Source organism: Cydia pomonella, chromosome 4 (genome assembly GCF_033807575.1).
Source record: "Cydia pomonella isolate Wapato2018A chromosome 4, ilCydPomo1, whole genome shotgun sequence".
NCBI lineage: Eukaryota > Metazoa > Arthropoda > Insecta > Lepidoptera > Tortricidae > Cydia > Cydia pomonella.
The window spans coordinates 9,546,972-9,563,267 of NC_084706.1; the positions used below are offsets into that span (position 1 = coordinate 9,546,972).

The window sequence follows — 16,296 nt, forward strand, 5'->3', positions numbered from 1 at the left end:
CAGCATCATCTATCGGCAAATCAGCTAACTAATTTTCGCGACCTAAATGTATGTTTGTTTTTCAGGATTAATTATTTATCATGTAATATTATAGGATAGGATAGGAATCCTATCCTATAATATTACATGATGTTGTTGCACCAAATAATCAAACGAGCGAGCGAAGCAAAGTTAAGCGAAGCGAAGTTCTTACATTTAACTTGGAACGCAGCTGGTTAGGGGCACATCCCGGCATTTTGAAGTTTTCATAGTCGGGGGACATATATTTTTTAAGTTCTAACATTAGCAGGATCGATCAAGGGGTTATGGGTCTAGGAAGTCCAAGAGCGATTATGTTAGTGGTCTTGATATCCTGGTCACTTAGTTTGTGAGAAAATACGGTCGAGTTTGGCACCAAATGAAAAAGCTTGACTAATTCAATTGAATGGAGAACCCTTTTACGAAATTGTTTTTATGCTTACTGTTTTATATTATAGATAATAATTGATATTTGTCATTTAGATGTAAACATTTTGATAAGGCGAAATGAGTTCAGATCTGAATTTCTGAATGGTCGCGGATGTCAGCTAGAATAAAGACTAGACCACCCTACGCTCGGCTTACTCTATGGCGCTTTATGAGAGTGTATTCACATTGCCCGATCCGATATCGGATGTAGGATCCTACATCCGCAATGTTGGACCGCAGGGTCTCTTTCGCAGGGCCTGCTTCAGCGGTCACTCACACTACAGCAAACATTATGCCTATGTTTTCTTACTTCAAATTGATTTACGTCGAATTCATCATTCATGGTATGGTTAGGTTAGGTTTGACTTTTTCATGACACGGTCAACCGATAATTTCATGAGATTATTGCCACATCAATCTTTGCTACAGTGCCAATCCGATATCGGATATCGGTTGGCCCCTCATGAGTAAGACTAAGCACGACTCATGAAGATTCAGATCATGCTCTATTCAACAAAGCATGGAAACTAGAGTGATTGATTGATACCCTAATCTAACAAACTTGGTTGAGAACTTCAAACAAACTATAGGGAACGAAGGCAAAAATGGAACAGCTGCCTTCTAATTGGACATAGAGTTAGCGGGTTACGCGACAACTTTGGTTGGTCGAGGATCAGCGCAAGCGCGAGGCCACTCCGCGCGCCGCCACCGTCGCGGCCGCTCCTTGGAATCGCGAGACGACGCTGTCCGTCGGAAAAAAACTTTACACGACGCGTTTACATTTACGATAGCGTCTTCCCTGGGAACAAAAAAAATGATTATAAAGTCGTGTTTTAGAACGGCACATTAAATATACCATAAGATTAGGAGCCGCGCTTGTTATAACAATATGTATACGTAGTCCAGAACATTTTGAAATTTTAATTCGTTTGATTTATTGCATTGAATTATCTGGTTTCGCGCGGTGGTTGTAAAGGGAAGTGCAGCATGTGAGGAGTCGCGATGTACGCCGCGCCAGCCGCGCGATGAGGCCGCGCCGCCAGCGTCTCGCGCCAGCCCTTGCCCTGGCGCGGTTGCTACCGCTAGTCTTCTCGCTCGTGCGAGCACAGTGAGTACATTTCTTTGTATCCTCTTTCAACAGTAAAAATACAATCGTCAAGTTCAGCCTGCATTATATACAATATACTACCCGTAATGCGTCATCACTTGTTTTTTGGCCTCAGCCGAAAAATAATCTTTAGGCTTGGGCCTGGCGTTAGCGTTACGAGCGTAGTTTAGTAGTAAATGAAACTAGGTATAAGGAAATGAGGAGCTAGGGGAACATTTTCATGCACCTATCTCTTATTGTGTTGTTTCCATATAAGTGATGTAGATGATGTAAGATAAAGCAGGTATGCCTGAGTTGAATATTCGGCACCGCAAAGACATTCCGCGGCCGCCGACACCGCATGCCGAACCTCAAACTATGCAAGGCTTTAGTTACACTTTGCAAACTTACACGGGTAAAAGTCATCTAAAAGTTTGATAATTTGGAAAGTATGGAAATAGTTAGTTCATATATCCATGAATTAAAAACTAACATAAAAAAAAACATAGTTGTTTATCATGTGCGACGGTAAAGACCGGGTTATATTTAAAATATGCATGCAGTTTAAAAAGCGCACAACTTTCCGATATTTCGTCAAGGAAATTAGCGTGTTCTCGGGAACAGAAGTTACTCGGTAATAAATTATATTATAAAGTAGGTAGGCAGTTAATCAGTTATAATGAAAATTATCTTTTGTGCTTGAAATCGTATAGGTACCATATTTTAAGAATAGTTTAAAAAAACTTCTACATAGAGTTTTTACATACAGATTTTATAAGTAGAACGGACTAAAGATATATTAAGTACCTATTCTATTCTTATTTTTGGCCAAAAAGGGCCACATGGACCATGTGAGATAAATTGGTAAATGACGAATATAAAAAACTAGACTGCACCATATTAGGTATCTAGCCTAATATGGTGCAATGGCCACAATCAATAATACTATGCATGGTGTTTTTTTATTCGGCTAATGAGTATTCTCGGATAATGAGGAAACTCGCAGACACAGATTATCTCCTGCTCATGAAAACAATTTGAATTAATAGGAATCTCGAAAAAAGTTAATGAAAATGTTTCCGCAACAGCTAATAAATTGGCAATTTGATCAAATCCCGAGCTGCCATGAGTGGGTAACTAGCTTAGCAGCCGTCACCTGGCTTAATTTAATATCAGATTGGGGAATCGCCATGCTAGATGGTAATTTTGCTCGCTGCCCACTAAGAGCTCTTCTGATTAATTTAATAGCTGCCTTCAATTTCATTATGGAACTGCCTGAATTAAAAATTTCTAACGATATATAATAATAAGATGTTTATGACCTAATTATATGAACCTATCCAGCTGTTCCTCAATGAATCGGGATTTTTATACATTGCGTTATACTTTCTAAGCAGAGGGAATATATTTTTCACTATGATAATTTATTAAGAACTTTATTGCAAAGTGATAGGGCTCAATTATGCATAATTTCTGAAAAACGGCGAAATTACCGGTGAAATAAACTTTTTTTTTTTGATCCAGTGTTGCAAGCAGTGTATTGGTAAATTTCGTAACAATTGATTAAACAACGGTTTAGGCTCAGGTAAATAAATAATACATATGGTAACAGAAGTGTTCAATATAAATAGCAATCCTATAAAAAAAGGCTCAGACCCAGTACAGTGTTGCAAATTGAAGAATGTAAAAGTTGCGAAGTTGTTGCGGTGTGACTAAGGGCCAACAAACAATTACACGATACGACGTCGTATCGTGGGACGATGCGACGTCGTGTCACGTTGCGGTGTACGTCGTGCTCCGGCACAATACGATGTCGCTCACAGCACGATACGACGTCGTGTCATGTTGCGACGTCGCGTCGTGGGACGATACACGACGTCGTAACATAGCATTATACAACGTTGTGTTTTGTTGCCGTGTCGTGGAAATCTCTAAGATAAGACCCACTGTATTATCTATAATACCAAGACCTATTGTTTATATGAACACAGAGAGAACTCCTACGTATGACTAAAAAAAATCTTTTTCCGTTAATAGCTGTTTTTATTATTATTATATACACGATAAAATTTAATCGGTGATCAGGAACCATTTTTTTTTAATTCAGTTATTGTCATCGATACAATTGAAGGCAGCTATTGAATTAATCAGAAGAGCTCTTAGTGGGTAGCGAGCAAAATCACCATTTAGCATGGTATGGGATCGTGTATATTTAATAAAATAAAACATAAAAATGTTCTGTGAGTTTATTTATTTTTCTTTACTATAGATTATTTTTTGATGTTCATGTTTTGGTGCGTTGTGATGGTGTTTCAAAAAATTGTGCTGCTGAGTCAGAATCTGAATGTTTATAACATTTAGTACACTAATAAGGCCATACGTATTACATAATATTGGGGCTGTATAAGTTGCTTCATATTTTTTAACACGCAAAGTTATAGTTTTATCACGATTATTAATGGTGTTTACGTATTTATCATATATTTTGCATTTTTTTCTTGAATGCATTGTTTATATTTTGTTTACTTTCATTGACGTCTTTATTATTTTCGTAATTATGGCAACGTCAAATCTTTAAACATTGTAGAATGAAGGTTGAATCGTTGAACCCGTAAGAAGGTGAGACAATGGCCGACAATCACAAGTATGCCGGTCGAACAAACGACAAGCACCAAAGAAAAAATGCAATGTAGTATGACGCGTCAACTGTGTTAATCTATGTTCGCAATCTGTGTGTCATTGTGCGTGTCGCTCTCCCCGGTTTGAACATAAGTTTGTCTTTTTCTTTAATGCTATAAATATTTACGGTTTACATCGTAGGTATCCACGACACAGCGTCGCAACGAGACATGACGTCGTATTATACTACGACACGACGTCGTATCGCCCCGTGACGTGACGCCGCAACGTGACACGATTTCGTATTGTGCTGTGAGGCGACATCGTATTGTGCTGGAGCACGATGTCGTATCTTGCCACGGCACGACGCCGCAACGTTACACGACGTCGCAACGTGATACGGCGTCGCATCGTCCCACGATACGACGTCGTATCGTGTAATTGTGTGTTAGCCCATACATAACTGTGTGAGAAAAAACTACTTGCAAATGAAGTGAAAATATGCGAGTAGATAAAATAACTGCTACGAGTATACAAACTCAATAGCAAAGAAAACGGGTCACTTCGTATGGAAATTATATATGTTATCCGTATATCAATGTTATCTGTTTTAGTTGCTCTTAAGGGTATAGATCTCCTACCCGAGATGCAGCGTCTACCCGAACACTCGATCAGGGTAGAAAAAGATTGAGTTTTGGCGTCCTTAGTTAAATATTTTTGCCCAAATTGCATTAATTGATTTAAAGATTTTTAGTTTTTCGTAAATAACTAATAAACGGTGGCCAATAGCAAAAATGTTGGTAAACGTAAATATAAATATAAATATTATACGACATTATTACACAAATTGACTAAGTCCCACAATAAGCTCAATAAGGCTTGTGTTGAGGGTACTTAGACAACGATATATATAATATATAAATATTTATAAATACTTAAATACATAGAAAACACCCATGACTCAGGAACAAATATCCATGCTCATCACACGAATAAATGCCCTTACCAGGATTTGAACCCGGAACCATCAGCTTCGTAGACAGGGTCACTACCCACTAGGCCAAACCGGTCGTCATAGAAGACGTCATAGAAGAAACGTGAATATCTCCATACATTTTTCGAGAAAATTTTATGTAAATTATTTTCATAACATACCTACACATATAACACATAACTTAGAACAATTTTGTTATGAGCCACTGTTTACGAGTTATTTACGAAAAACCAAAAAGGGACTTTAAAATTGATTATTTTTAACTTTCTTGCTTTGATATATTTTTAAATATTGATCCTAGTGAGAAGTGCTCCACATGCTTCTTGTAGGAAATTATATGTATTTTTTATTGTATAAGTTTTTTTTGCTATACATACTTAACAATAAAATATATTATTAACGAAAAATAAATAAATGGAACCTTAGAATTGCAAATTGATCCTTACAAAAAGTGAACTTAATCTTATTTGTACAAAATTTTGTGTAAATTATTTACGTTTAACAACATTTTTTACTGTTGGCCACCGTTTACGAGTTATTTACGAAATAAAATACAAACTTACCATAGAATTGATTTTAATTAAATTCACCGCTTAATATCTTTTTAAATATTGATGATAGTGAAAAATTGTGCGAAATCTTTCATGAAGGCAATTTTATGTAAGAGAACATTTCTATTTATTTACGAAAAACTAAAAAAAGGACCTTTAAACTAACCTAAAACTACTATTAGTTAGTAGCGACACACAGAAAAAGAACAGACTTAATAATAACTTAACCAATAATTATTTCAAAAATTCATATATCTATAAAAATATTTTTTTTTTATGTGTCTGGCCATCAGCACTTTCGTGCCTATATTGTATTAAGTGTTGTTTAATTTTAAATTGATTTTATTAGAATATGTCTTGTGTCCTAAGACTGTGTCCAAAATGATTAGTAGGTAACTACAGTTACGTGGGCCGTTGTACCCTTAATCACTTTTCATACAAAAATTGTATAAGTGTTTAACTTCGAAGCCACTTTTTTAATACAAAACAACATTATTTTGTATTAGTTTTACACTTTTTGTTTAATTTTATTCATAAACTAACATGTACAATGCTTGTTGACAACTAATTACGCTAGTTTTATGTAAGATTTATAAGAACGATGTCGGTTTTTGTTTTGTTACTTATACACAAATTTTATTCATTATTTTACAAAATTTACAAACTTACATTAAAATACAATAGTATTTGTTTTGTTTAAAAACAAGTTTATTTAACAATGTAGTGTCAAGTTTTTTTATTATTATCCCTACATTATACACCGTGTTTTTATTGAATTGCGTTAACTTCGAGGTATTGGTAAGTACGTTTAAGGAAACTCCATGACATAGTTGTTTTCCAAAAAAAAAAAATTTTAATATTTTTTTTTGAATTTTTTTTTTGTTATAAAAAGTAATTAAATGTTGCATATAGCGTTGTTGTTGCACGGGCATTACATTTATCTCATTCAAACAATTGAAAATTGTGACATGTCAATGTCATTTTGAACATCGATCGTCCGAGATAGTACCTACGTTTAGTAGCAAATGTATTAACCCGTACTAAACACTAATCAATATGTGAACGGGGCCTAAGATAAGTGTACACACTCGTAAGGGCTTTATAAGATAAAAATAAAATAATGATTATCTCCGAAATGGAGTTACTTAGAATACCGGTGTCTTTGAGAAAGGTACTTAATTTAAGCTCAGGAATGCACCCTTGAAATTAACACAAATCAAAAAAAACACGGTGTAGACGTGCAAGTTAGCCGAGAACTTGTCCTTTTTAAGCCATTAAAATATTTATAACGCGCTTGATTTTATAATATCCCAATTTAAAATCGAATATCTCAAAACTGTACATTTACATGGTAAATTTAATAGATAAATAAGTACTAAACTTAGAGGCCTGATTCTTTTTGCATATAAAAGAGCATGTTTTGAACTATTTGCTGGTAGTTATAACTTAATACCGACAATGAGTTACCTTTTGATTGAGAATGACACTGTTAGTGGATATCATAACACATGTTATGTCTGACCGAAACCAATGAACCTAGAGATCAGATACCTATGTTTAATCCTGCAAAGTAATCTTACATCTCCGATTACACGGCTATCGCAAGAACCCTTGAAGCGTTCACAGCTCAGGTGCTAAGGAAAGGAACACTTTGATGCACGGCGCTAAAGGTACATGAACGTAATAATCCGTGCTCGTGGATATATAATTAAATACTTACACCCGTAATCGGGAGATGAAAGCAATGCGCGAAATATATTTGATTGGTTCTGAAAGGACACTGAAACATGGAATCGGTCTCCATTCTTACCAAAAAAAAAATGATCGCCCTGAAGATACCTACTTATTTATTGTAAATATTTTTTCATTGCTGATGCTTGTTGTGGGTCGTTGTTGTTCTAAAAAGTGTGTAGAAAATTGTACGTTTCTGCTCTAGAGCTCTGTACTTTCTAAGTACGTTTTTTTTCTCTTTTTTACGAATAACAACGGCCCACTTTCAGGGCATGACAAATGAAAAATGGATTTGTTGTAAAATTTCCATTCTGATAATTAACTCCCCATTGCATAAATATCTAACGATATTTTTACCAAAATTGTTGAAAGTACCCTCAAGAAATACTACTGAAGTTTATACTTAGCCGTGTTTACTGTCCTCGTATTTGAAATGAAAGGTAGTGTTAACTACACTCGGGTTAAAGGAAACGGTTTAATAAATTTTTCATCATCCGTTCATCCGTTGTTTAACTATCTACTATTGTTGCACTCCTTTACCTACTCATTTACTAGGTAGTATTAGGTAAGTATCATAAACAGGCCTCGGAGTTTTTTTAGCACGGTAAGACTAAGGAGAGCTATGGAGTCTTTGTTAACATTAAAATTAAGTTCATACTCATACTCATCCTCATTAATTTAGTTCATAAAATAAATAATAGCTATAAAAAATACACCACCATCTTCATTGACGAGTAACAAATAATATGAAGGTAAACAACCCCATAGAATTAACAATCAATATCCATAGAACACGTAGCTATAGGAATGAGTTCTTCAAAATTTTCACATGGTACGTGTACGTTGTTTATTTCATCAGTCCAGTTGTAAAATGTGTAAATAATTGAGACTTTTTCCATGTTCTCTGGAGTGAAACATGTTCTATGTTGGTCAAAAATCCACTTATGACACGAAAAAGATCTTTCCACATCGACTGAAGTTAAAGTAGCATGTTTTAGAACTTCCTCAAATTGTTGTGAGCTTGCCATCGTTCGTATTTCATTAATATCTGGGTTCCTTTGGAGAACTTTTACAAATTTATCTCTAATCGTGTCAGGGCCGAAACATGTAAAAAATTGTGTAATGTCGTCTATTACTTGAAACGCTTGCTTTAATGGAATATTTGTACACTGTAATTTTGTAATAGATTCAACAATAACCTGATAATTGTCTTTAATAAAACTAAGCTCATTTGGCATGTTCATATCCATCAATGCGGTTTGGGCGTTTGCTATAGAGATGGCTTCTTTTCTTGAAAATTCAAAAATAATACTTTTTATTTGCTCATAATGATCCGCGTAGTAAAATGCAGCATTAAACCATGTCCCCCATCTGGTTATTACAGGCCGCGGCGGTAGGGGCACATCAGGGGCCATCGTCTTAAATATTCGTGTTCTCTGTGGCGATTTCAGAAATATCTTTTTTGCATTTGATATTAAGGCGTTGACTCCTTCATGTTCTGATCTTATTTGTTCAGCAACACGATTTAGGGCATGCGCTAAACAAGTAACATGTTTCATGTTGATAAATTTCCGTTTTAAAATTTTGCCTGCGAGAAGCATATATGCAGCGCTGTCCGTGCAAAATATTAAAAATTTGCCAATGTTACCTTCGAAATTACCTTGCCACAAAAACATAAGACTATTTTCTACCACTTCAGCGATCGAGTTTCCATTGACTTTTTCTAATACCTTACATGATAGTAAGAAGGGTCGACACGAGGATCCTTGTAATGACTTTACTATAACATTGACAACGCAATTACCAATAACATCTACTGTTTCGTCCACGGAAAGCCACAGGTAACAATCTTTAAATGAGTTCCTTATTTTGTCCATAACTGGGTTGTAAATTTTTTGGAGATAAAATTTTCTCAAAGTTGATTCGTGTGGAAGTCTTTTATTCGTTATTGGGCAGCAATATTTTTCCATGAATTTTCGGAATTCGGGATGATTAAGTCTGTTCCAAGGAATGTTGCAGGTAACCAGGAACAAGCAGAGATCAATATAGAAGTCGCTTATAGCTCCACATTTCTTTTGGTGCTTGTCAGAATTAACATGTTTCAGAACGTTGTCCTTTTTCAATCTAGTTATAGAACTTTCACACACAGTGCAGTATATAACTGCTTGATCGGTATTATACTCTAACTCTTCATAGGGTTCTATCCAGCGCTGTATAAACGAAGAACGTTGGCGAGATTTTGTATTGTGTAGAATGCTGTTGACATGCTTTAATATAAAAGTGTGTCTTAATTGCGTGAGATGTACGTCACAAGACACACACATTACTACACATTTTTCGTGATCGTATATAAGATCTTTGTACGGTTCAATCCAGTGCAAAATTTCAGATATTTGTGGATCCGTCATAATGAAATCAGCAATTTATTCCGAAATTTGCCTTAAATGAATATATTGAAGTAACAAATCATACGTCTTAATATGTTGATACATGACATATGATGTCATTAAGTGCATTATCTAAAGCGGCCAGTGACAACGTATAGTTCCTTATCTTAACAGTAATTATAGTATGTAGGTACGTTAAGTACTTAAATAAAATATTGGAGCGATGACACTGCAATATGGGTAATATAATAATATTAACATACACATATACATATTATTACTTTTTTATAATATAACATTTAATTAAATATATGTAAACAGAATTAATTACATATAAGTAGTCTAAGTATTTATAAAACGATTCGGACGAACTTAATTAATGAGGATGAGTATGAGTATGAATTTAATTTTAATGTTAACAAAGACTCCATAGCTCTCCTTAGTCTTACCGTGCTAAAAATACTCCGAGGCCTGATCATAAAGGTAGCTTACAACCATCAACACTAAGCAAAGTTACTTTGTTACCCGTGTTTATTGTTTGATAGGGGATTGCTTAGAATATTATTTGTTTGGTTACTTACGAGTACCATATACAGACATATGTAAACAACCTCGGAAATAATGAACACTTGTTGTGATGAAGATAAATTATATTTCAAGCTACCACTTGTAAACAACCTCAAAAAACAAATCAACACTTTTTGTATTTCCAACTATTTTAATCACAGACGTCCGTTCGGTTCCGTCGCCCGGTCAAGAATGCCCCTGCGCGCCAAGTCACCTCACTCCCGTTTTTTTTTCCGCCATCGGGCATGACGCCACCAGAATAGTCAATGCAGTTACTAATTTCGGTTTAGTTTATTTTCTAAATATAATAGAACCTTACACTCGACCATCCTGATGACGTGCATGTCCCCAGGCACGTATCTGGTGAAACCAAAACCTTACACTCGGCGAGCAAGGACATTCCAGACCTAGAAATTGTTTTGCATTCAAGATAATTTTATAGAAAACTAAATCAATTAATTCAATTCAAATTTTATATAAACATAAATTCATCATTATGTCATTCATATCTAATTAAATGTAACGAATATAAAACTAGTATATATATATTTTTAGACATAATTATCTATGACAATTTATATTGATTTTAATAGCAATTTACTGTTATATAATAAACATTATGTAAGTGATTATCTATTGGAATAATAATTATATTCATTACGATTTACCATGTATCCAAGTAGCTATATAATTAGTTAACTCTCTATCATAGAAACTATGCATATGGAACTAAGAAACTGAGTAAATGAGTAACCTTATAACAAAAAAAAATATATATAACCAATTATCCCTGCTGCCTTATTACCAAATATCCTGTTAACCTTGTAACCAAATATCCTTGTAACCAAAAACCTTGTAACCTTGTAACCAAATATCCTTGTAGCCGTGTAACCAAATAACCTTGTAACCAAATATGCAATCAAACATATATCCAGATTTGTTCATCTCGTTTCAGGCCAAGCTAAGCACGCCAACCATTTCCGCGTCTTCTAGCACTCGACCTGAAACGAGACAAAAAAGAATACATTTGCGATAGCTAGTTTTCTGAATCGTCTACCTCTTCTATGTAAGAAACGTCGTTATCGCTTTCGTTATCACTATCGATTTCTAGTGAGGCTATATGTATCCAAGGGCGGATTCTGTCCGCAGCCACTGTAGTTTTTCGTTTGTTCTTCATACCTTCATATCCAGAAATAGGAGCTACCTTATAACGGTCGTTACCTAGTACCTTAACGACTTTAAAGGGCCCCTCGTATGAAGGCATAAGTTTGGTACTCTTGCCATTATTTTGGAATGCAACTTTAGTAATTTTTACTAAATCGCCATTCTTATAAGAACGCGCAGGACGTCTACCCTGATCATAACGTAGTTTTTGAGCGTCTTGAGCCTTGTCAATTCTATCCTTAACCTCGCTACGAATAGACGTTAGGGACAATTTATTTTGTGTCTTATCTGCAACTTGATTTAAAACAGGATTATATTCGCTTGTCATTTCAACCCCGAACATAACTTCAGCTGGTGCCCTACCGATCGTCTTCTGCACTGTATTGTTTAGTCCCCACTGAATTTTCCCTAATTCCCTATCCCATTCTCTCTCATCCGTTCCAAGGCCCTGAGCTGTCAGCGAGTCGAGGATCGTTCTATTGTATCGCTCGACTTGGCCATTTGCTCGCGGGCTGGCTACTGCGTTTAAGACATGTTTAATGCCTCGATCTAAACAAAACCTTCTGAACGCATGAGAAGTGAAGCACGAGCCACGGTCACTAATGATTCGATCAGGCACTCGGAAAGTGTCGAATATGTCCTGCAATACCCTTATAACGTTCTGAGTTTTCGTGTTTTTGACCGGTTTTATGAATAAAAACTTCGTAAATGCATCTACTACGGATAATATATAAGTGTGTCCCGTTTTTGATCTAATGAAGGGCCCAAGATGGTCTATATGCAGCGTGTGAAACGGTTTTTTAATCTTTTCTATAGGATGTAAAAGGCCTTCCTTTGCATTTGTACCCTTTTTGGCATATGCGCACTCAATACAGGCTCCTACATATTTCTTTATAAACTTTTTCATCTTTGCAAACCAGTAATTTCTTCTAACTCTATCTAGTGTTTTTTCAAAACCTACATGACCTATATCATCATGATTACGCTTGCATATTTGCCATCTAGCGCCCTTCGGGACTACCCACCTCAAGCATTCTTTATCACCGCCTATGCATCTAAATACTTTATTGTCCCGTAAAACGTAATTTGATTTAATGTATTCTACGCCTTTGGGGTCTAGATTACTACTGATAGTATCGCGGATGCGGCAGAGTTCCGAATCACCCATTTGTAGCGTAAGAAGCCAGTCATCATCGCAAATTGTCATGACAGAAGGGTATTGTTCGGGACATTCGGTTTCTACATCGGTAATGGGATTTCTAGATAGCGCATCGACGTGTGCCATTTTGGTTCCTGCCCTATACTCCACCGTGCATTGAAATTCCTGCAGTGCTAACCACCACCTGGCGATCCTAGGTATAAGATCGCGTTTTTCGAACGTGGAGCGGAGAGCACTACAATCGGTGACTATCTTAAATGGCTTACCTAATAAGTACACTCTCAGTTTTTTAAGCGAGCATATCACGGCTAATGTCTCCAATTCATAGGAGTGGAAGTTCCTCTCCTCCGGGGTAGTTTGGCGACTGTAATATGCCACCGGATGAAAAGAGCCCCCACTCCCCGAGGGTCGTTGTAGGAGAATTCCGCCGACGCCTAACCTACTCGCATCTGTGTGCAGTTCCGTTTCTGCAGTAGGATCATAGATTGCCAGTACAGGCCTATCAACTAACTTTTCTTTCAACGTTTTAAACGACTCTTCTTGGTCGTTTCCCCACTCCCATATAGCATTCTTTTTAAGCAATTTTGTTATAGGCTGGGCTAACTGAGCAAAACCTTGTATAAATTTTCTAAAATAACTCACAAGTCCAAGAAATTGTCTAGCATTATGCACATTTTCGGGTCGTGGGAAATCGACCACACTCTGGATTTTTGCTTTTCCCAGCCGCATGCCAGCTGAACTAATTTCAAACCCTAAGTAGTTGATTTCGTTTTGTAGGAAACTGCATTTAGATAAGTTAAGCTTCAAATTAGCCTTTTTTAGCGACAAAAGGATTTCTTCTAACCTACTTAAACATTCCGCGGAGGTCTTGCCAAAAATTAACAGGTCGTCAATATATACGGTAGCTTTATCGAATCTGGCCGGTCCCAGCACACGGTTCATCATACGTTGGAACACCGCTGGCGCATTTGCCAGGCCGAACGGCATCCGGTTATATTCGTATTGGCCATCCGGCGTGACAAACGCTGTCAAATGCTTACAACCTTCCGAGATTGGTACCTGGTAGTACCCGGACATCAGATCCAACGTGATAAACCATGACTGGCCGGCCAAACGAGCGATCTCGTCTTCTATCACCGGTATTGGGTAGCGTTCCTTTACGGTTATCGAATTGAGTAGTCTGTAATCGACGCAAAGTCTGACGCCACCATCCTTCTTTCGGACGAGTATAATAGGACTAGCATAATTAGATACGGATTCTCTGATTATACCAGCTTGTAACATATCATCTATCATCGCACGGACCTTCTCACGTTCATGATGTGACAGTCTGTAAGGTCTATATACGACCGGTCGCTCACTATTTAACTCTATATTCATTTCGGTCGTATTAGTGCAACCTAGACTAGCTAAATCAGAAGCAAAGCAATCTTCGTAACAGCTGAGAAGTTTGACGAGCTTGTTTTTATCATCTTCGGTAACATTTTTACCTATATGGAGTTGTTTTTCATCAAACGGTGATGACGCGGTTTCTTCTACAGTTATTTCATTTTCGTACTGGCGTACTGTTGTACCTATATCCGATAACCTATATACCGCCTCTACACGTTCTGCTCGCGCAAATACAAAGTTTTCTTGTAGGTAACAAGACGCAGCACAGGGCATAACCATTACAAAAAGGTTACCCTGCTTCACCTCATAAATCCCGCCACAAACCAAATACTGATCTTGAGGTTTCCCTACCACTTTAGTATTTAACACAACGTTGCCACTAAACTCTGTCCCAGTGGCGGCTCTTACGCTAGCTACCCCATATATCCTGTTACGTGCTACAATTCTTACTCTATCTAACTTTTCATCGGCACGCTCTTGTAAGTTAGGAAGCTCTGTACCTATGTGTAAAAATTGCAACTTATTTGCATCTTTGTAAACCACGATATGTGGTTGTTCAGAGTAAGTCTGACCTATGAGCATCGACTTTTCAAGCAGACTATCATTAACTACCCTACACATAACGGTGGCGGATACACCATCAATTGTTATGGTCAACTCCGCCGATCCTAAAGACTGTACGAGCTTATCACCGAAACCTATCATCGTAATAGGAATGCAATCATGAGAAAGCCCAAGATGAGAGAAACTGGATTCTCGTATAAGAGTGACTTCGCTTCCTAGGTCGACAAAGGCTCCCACTGTCTCACCATTAACTTGTACTGATTTTCTAAATTTGTCAGACGGGTTAGATCCGTATATGCGCATCACTCTGGGTACAGTGTCAGCCTTTGTCGAACCAGAGTCTGACTTTAGCCTACACATCTCTGGTTTATGGCCCACCTTTTGGCACGTACTACATTTAACTAAAGGCTTAGGACAGCGAGAATAAATATGCCCTTTTTCCTTGCAGTTATAACAAAATATGTTAGGATTTAATTTCGTGCTGGCTCTACTAGACGTCTTCTCATCACCCCCAGTCACGCTCCTATCCTTAGGCAACGAAATATTTACGAATGATTCTTTATTATTGCTTAGTAGAAATTTAAGAAGCTGATCGGGTTCCTCACACCGTAAAGCTAAAGCACTAGATCGCATAGTTTTATCTGTGATACCATGAATAAGGCAGTCGACTGCTCGCCTTCCCGTGATTTCGCACTGATTAAGCAACGCTAATTTCTCGTAAAAGTAAATTTCCATAGATTCTTGGTACTTACTCCTACGTTTCAACATGTCTTCTAGTAATTGCCCGTAGTTTTGTTCTGATGGAAATGCGTTAGCCAATTTAGTTTGCCACTCGTCCCATGAAAACAAAATTGTATTAAGGCTCTCAAACCAAGTCTTAGCTAACCCTGTCAGTTTCTGCATAGCAAAATGTATAACCGTCTTTTCGTCCCAGCCGTAAACTTTAGCACACTCGTTGACTTTTTTTAACCACACATCAATCCTTTGATTTTTTTCGGATGGGTTAAATTCTGGAATAATGTTTTTGTAGTCGATATTTCTGTTAATCGGAATTTGGCTTTGTGTTGTCGGCTGAGACGGTATGACATATTTAATTGATTTGATTATTTTGACAATATCATTAGAAGAGAAAGAAGGACTACATGACCTTTTATGCCGTCGATCGATGCTCGTGGAATCCCTTCCTGCCCGATCGCGCGTTGCTCTAGGGCCCCGCTCTCGGCTGCGGCTGCGCGGCTCGTGGCTGATCCCGGCTCTCGGTGGTCGGCTGCGGCTGCGGCGCTCGCGGCTTCGTCTTGACGTCGAATTGCGTTCGTTCCTCCGTGAGCGGCGCTCGGCGTCTTTTTCTTTCTGCAGATCCTCCTCCATCTGCCGAATACGCTCTCGCTCCCTCTTTAGAGCCAGGTCTCGCTCCCTCAAGCGGCGGCTGTGGCTGCGGCTGCGGCTCCTGCGTCGTACATACGTCCCACTGCGCCTCGATCGGGAGCGATCACGCTCTGGAGTCACTAAACTTCGGCGTTTCCCATATTCTTCATCCATTATCTGAAACTCGTCGCATACAGTAACATTAGTACCTTAACTAGGGAGGTAGGGAGTAATTTTAGGCGACTAGAACTTTAAGATTTCTCTTTTCT

General features: G+C 37.5%; 1 protein-coding gene across 3 annotated transcripts in view; it reads left to right on the forward strand.

The window, feature by feature from the left end:
* Window positions 1-479: 479 nt before the first annotated feature.
* LOC133517042 (gamma-aminobutyric acid receptor subunit beta-like) overlaps window positions 480-16,296 on the forward strand; it is a 41,241-nt gene continuing 25,424 nt past the window's right edge. For 2 of the 3 annotated variants that reach the window (XM_061850168.1, XM_061850169.1), the window contains exon 1: window positions 480-1,555. In XM_061850168.1, coding sequence (XP_061706152.1) covers window positions 1,473-1,555 — 83 coding nt within the window. In that variant the 5' untranslated portion in view covers window positions 480-1,472. Of the gene's footprint in view, window positions 1,556-10,298; window positions 10,419-16,296 lie in introns of those variants that run through there. The other variant, XM_061850170.1, reaches the window with a different exon arrangement.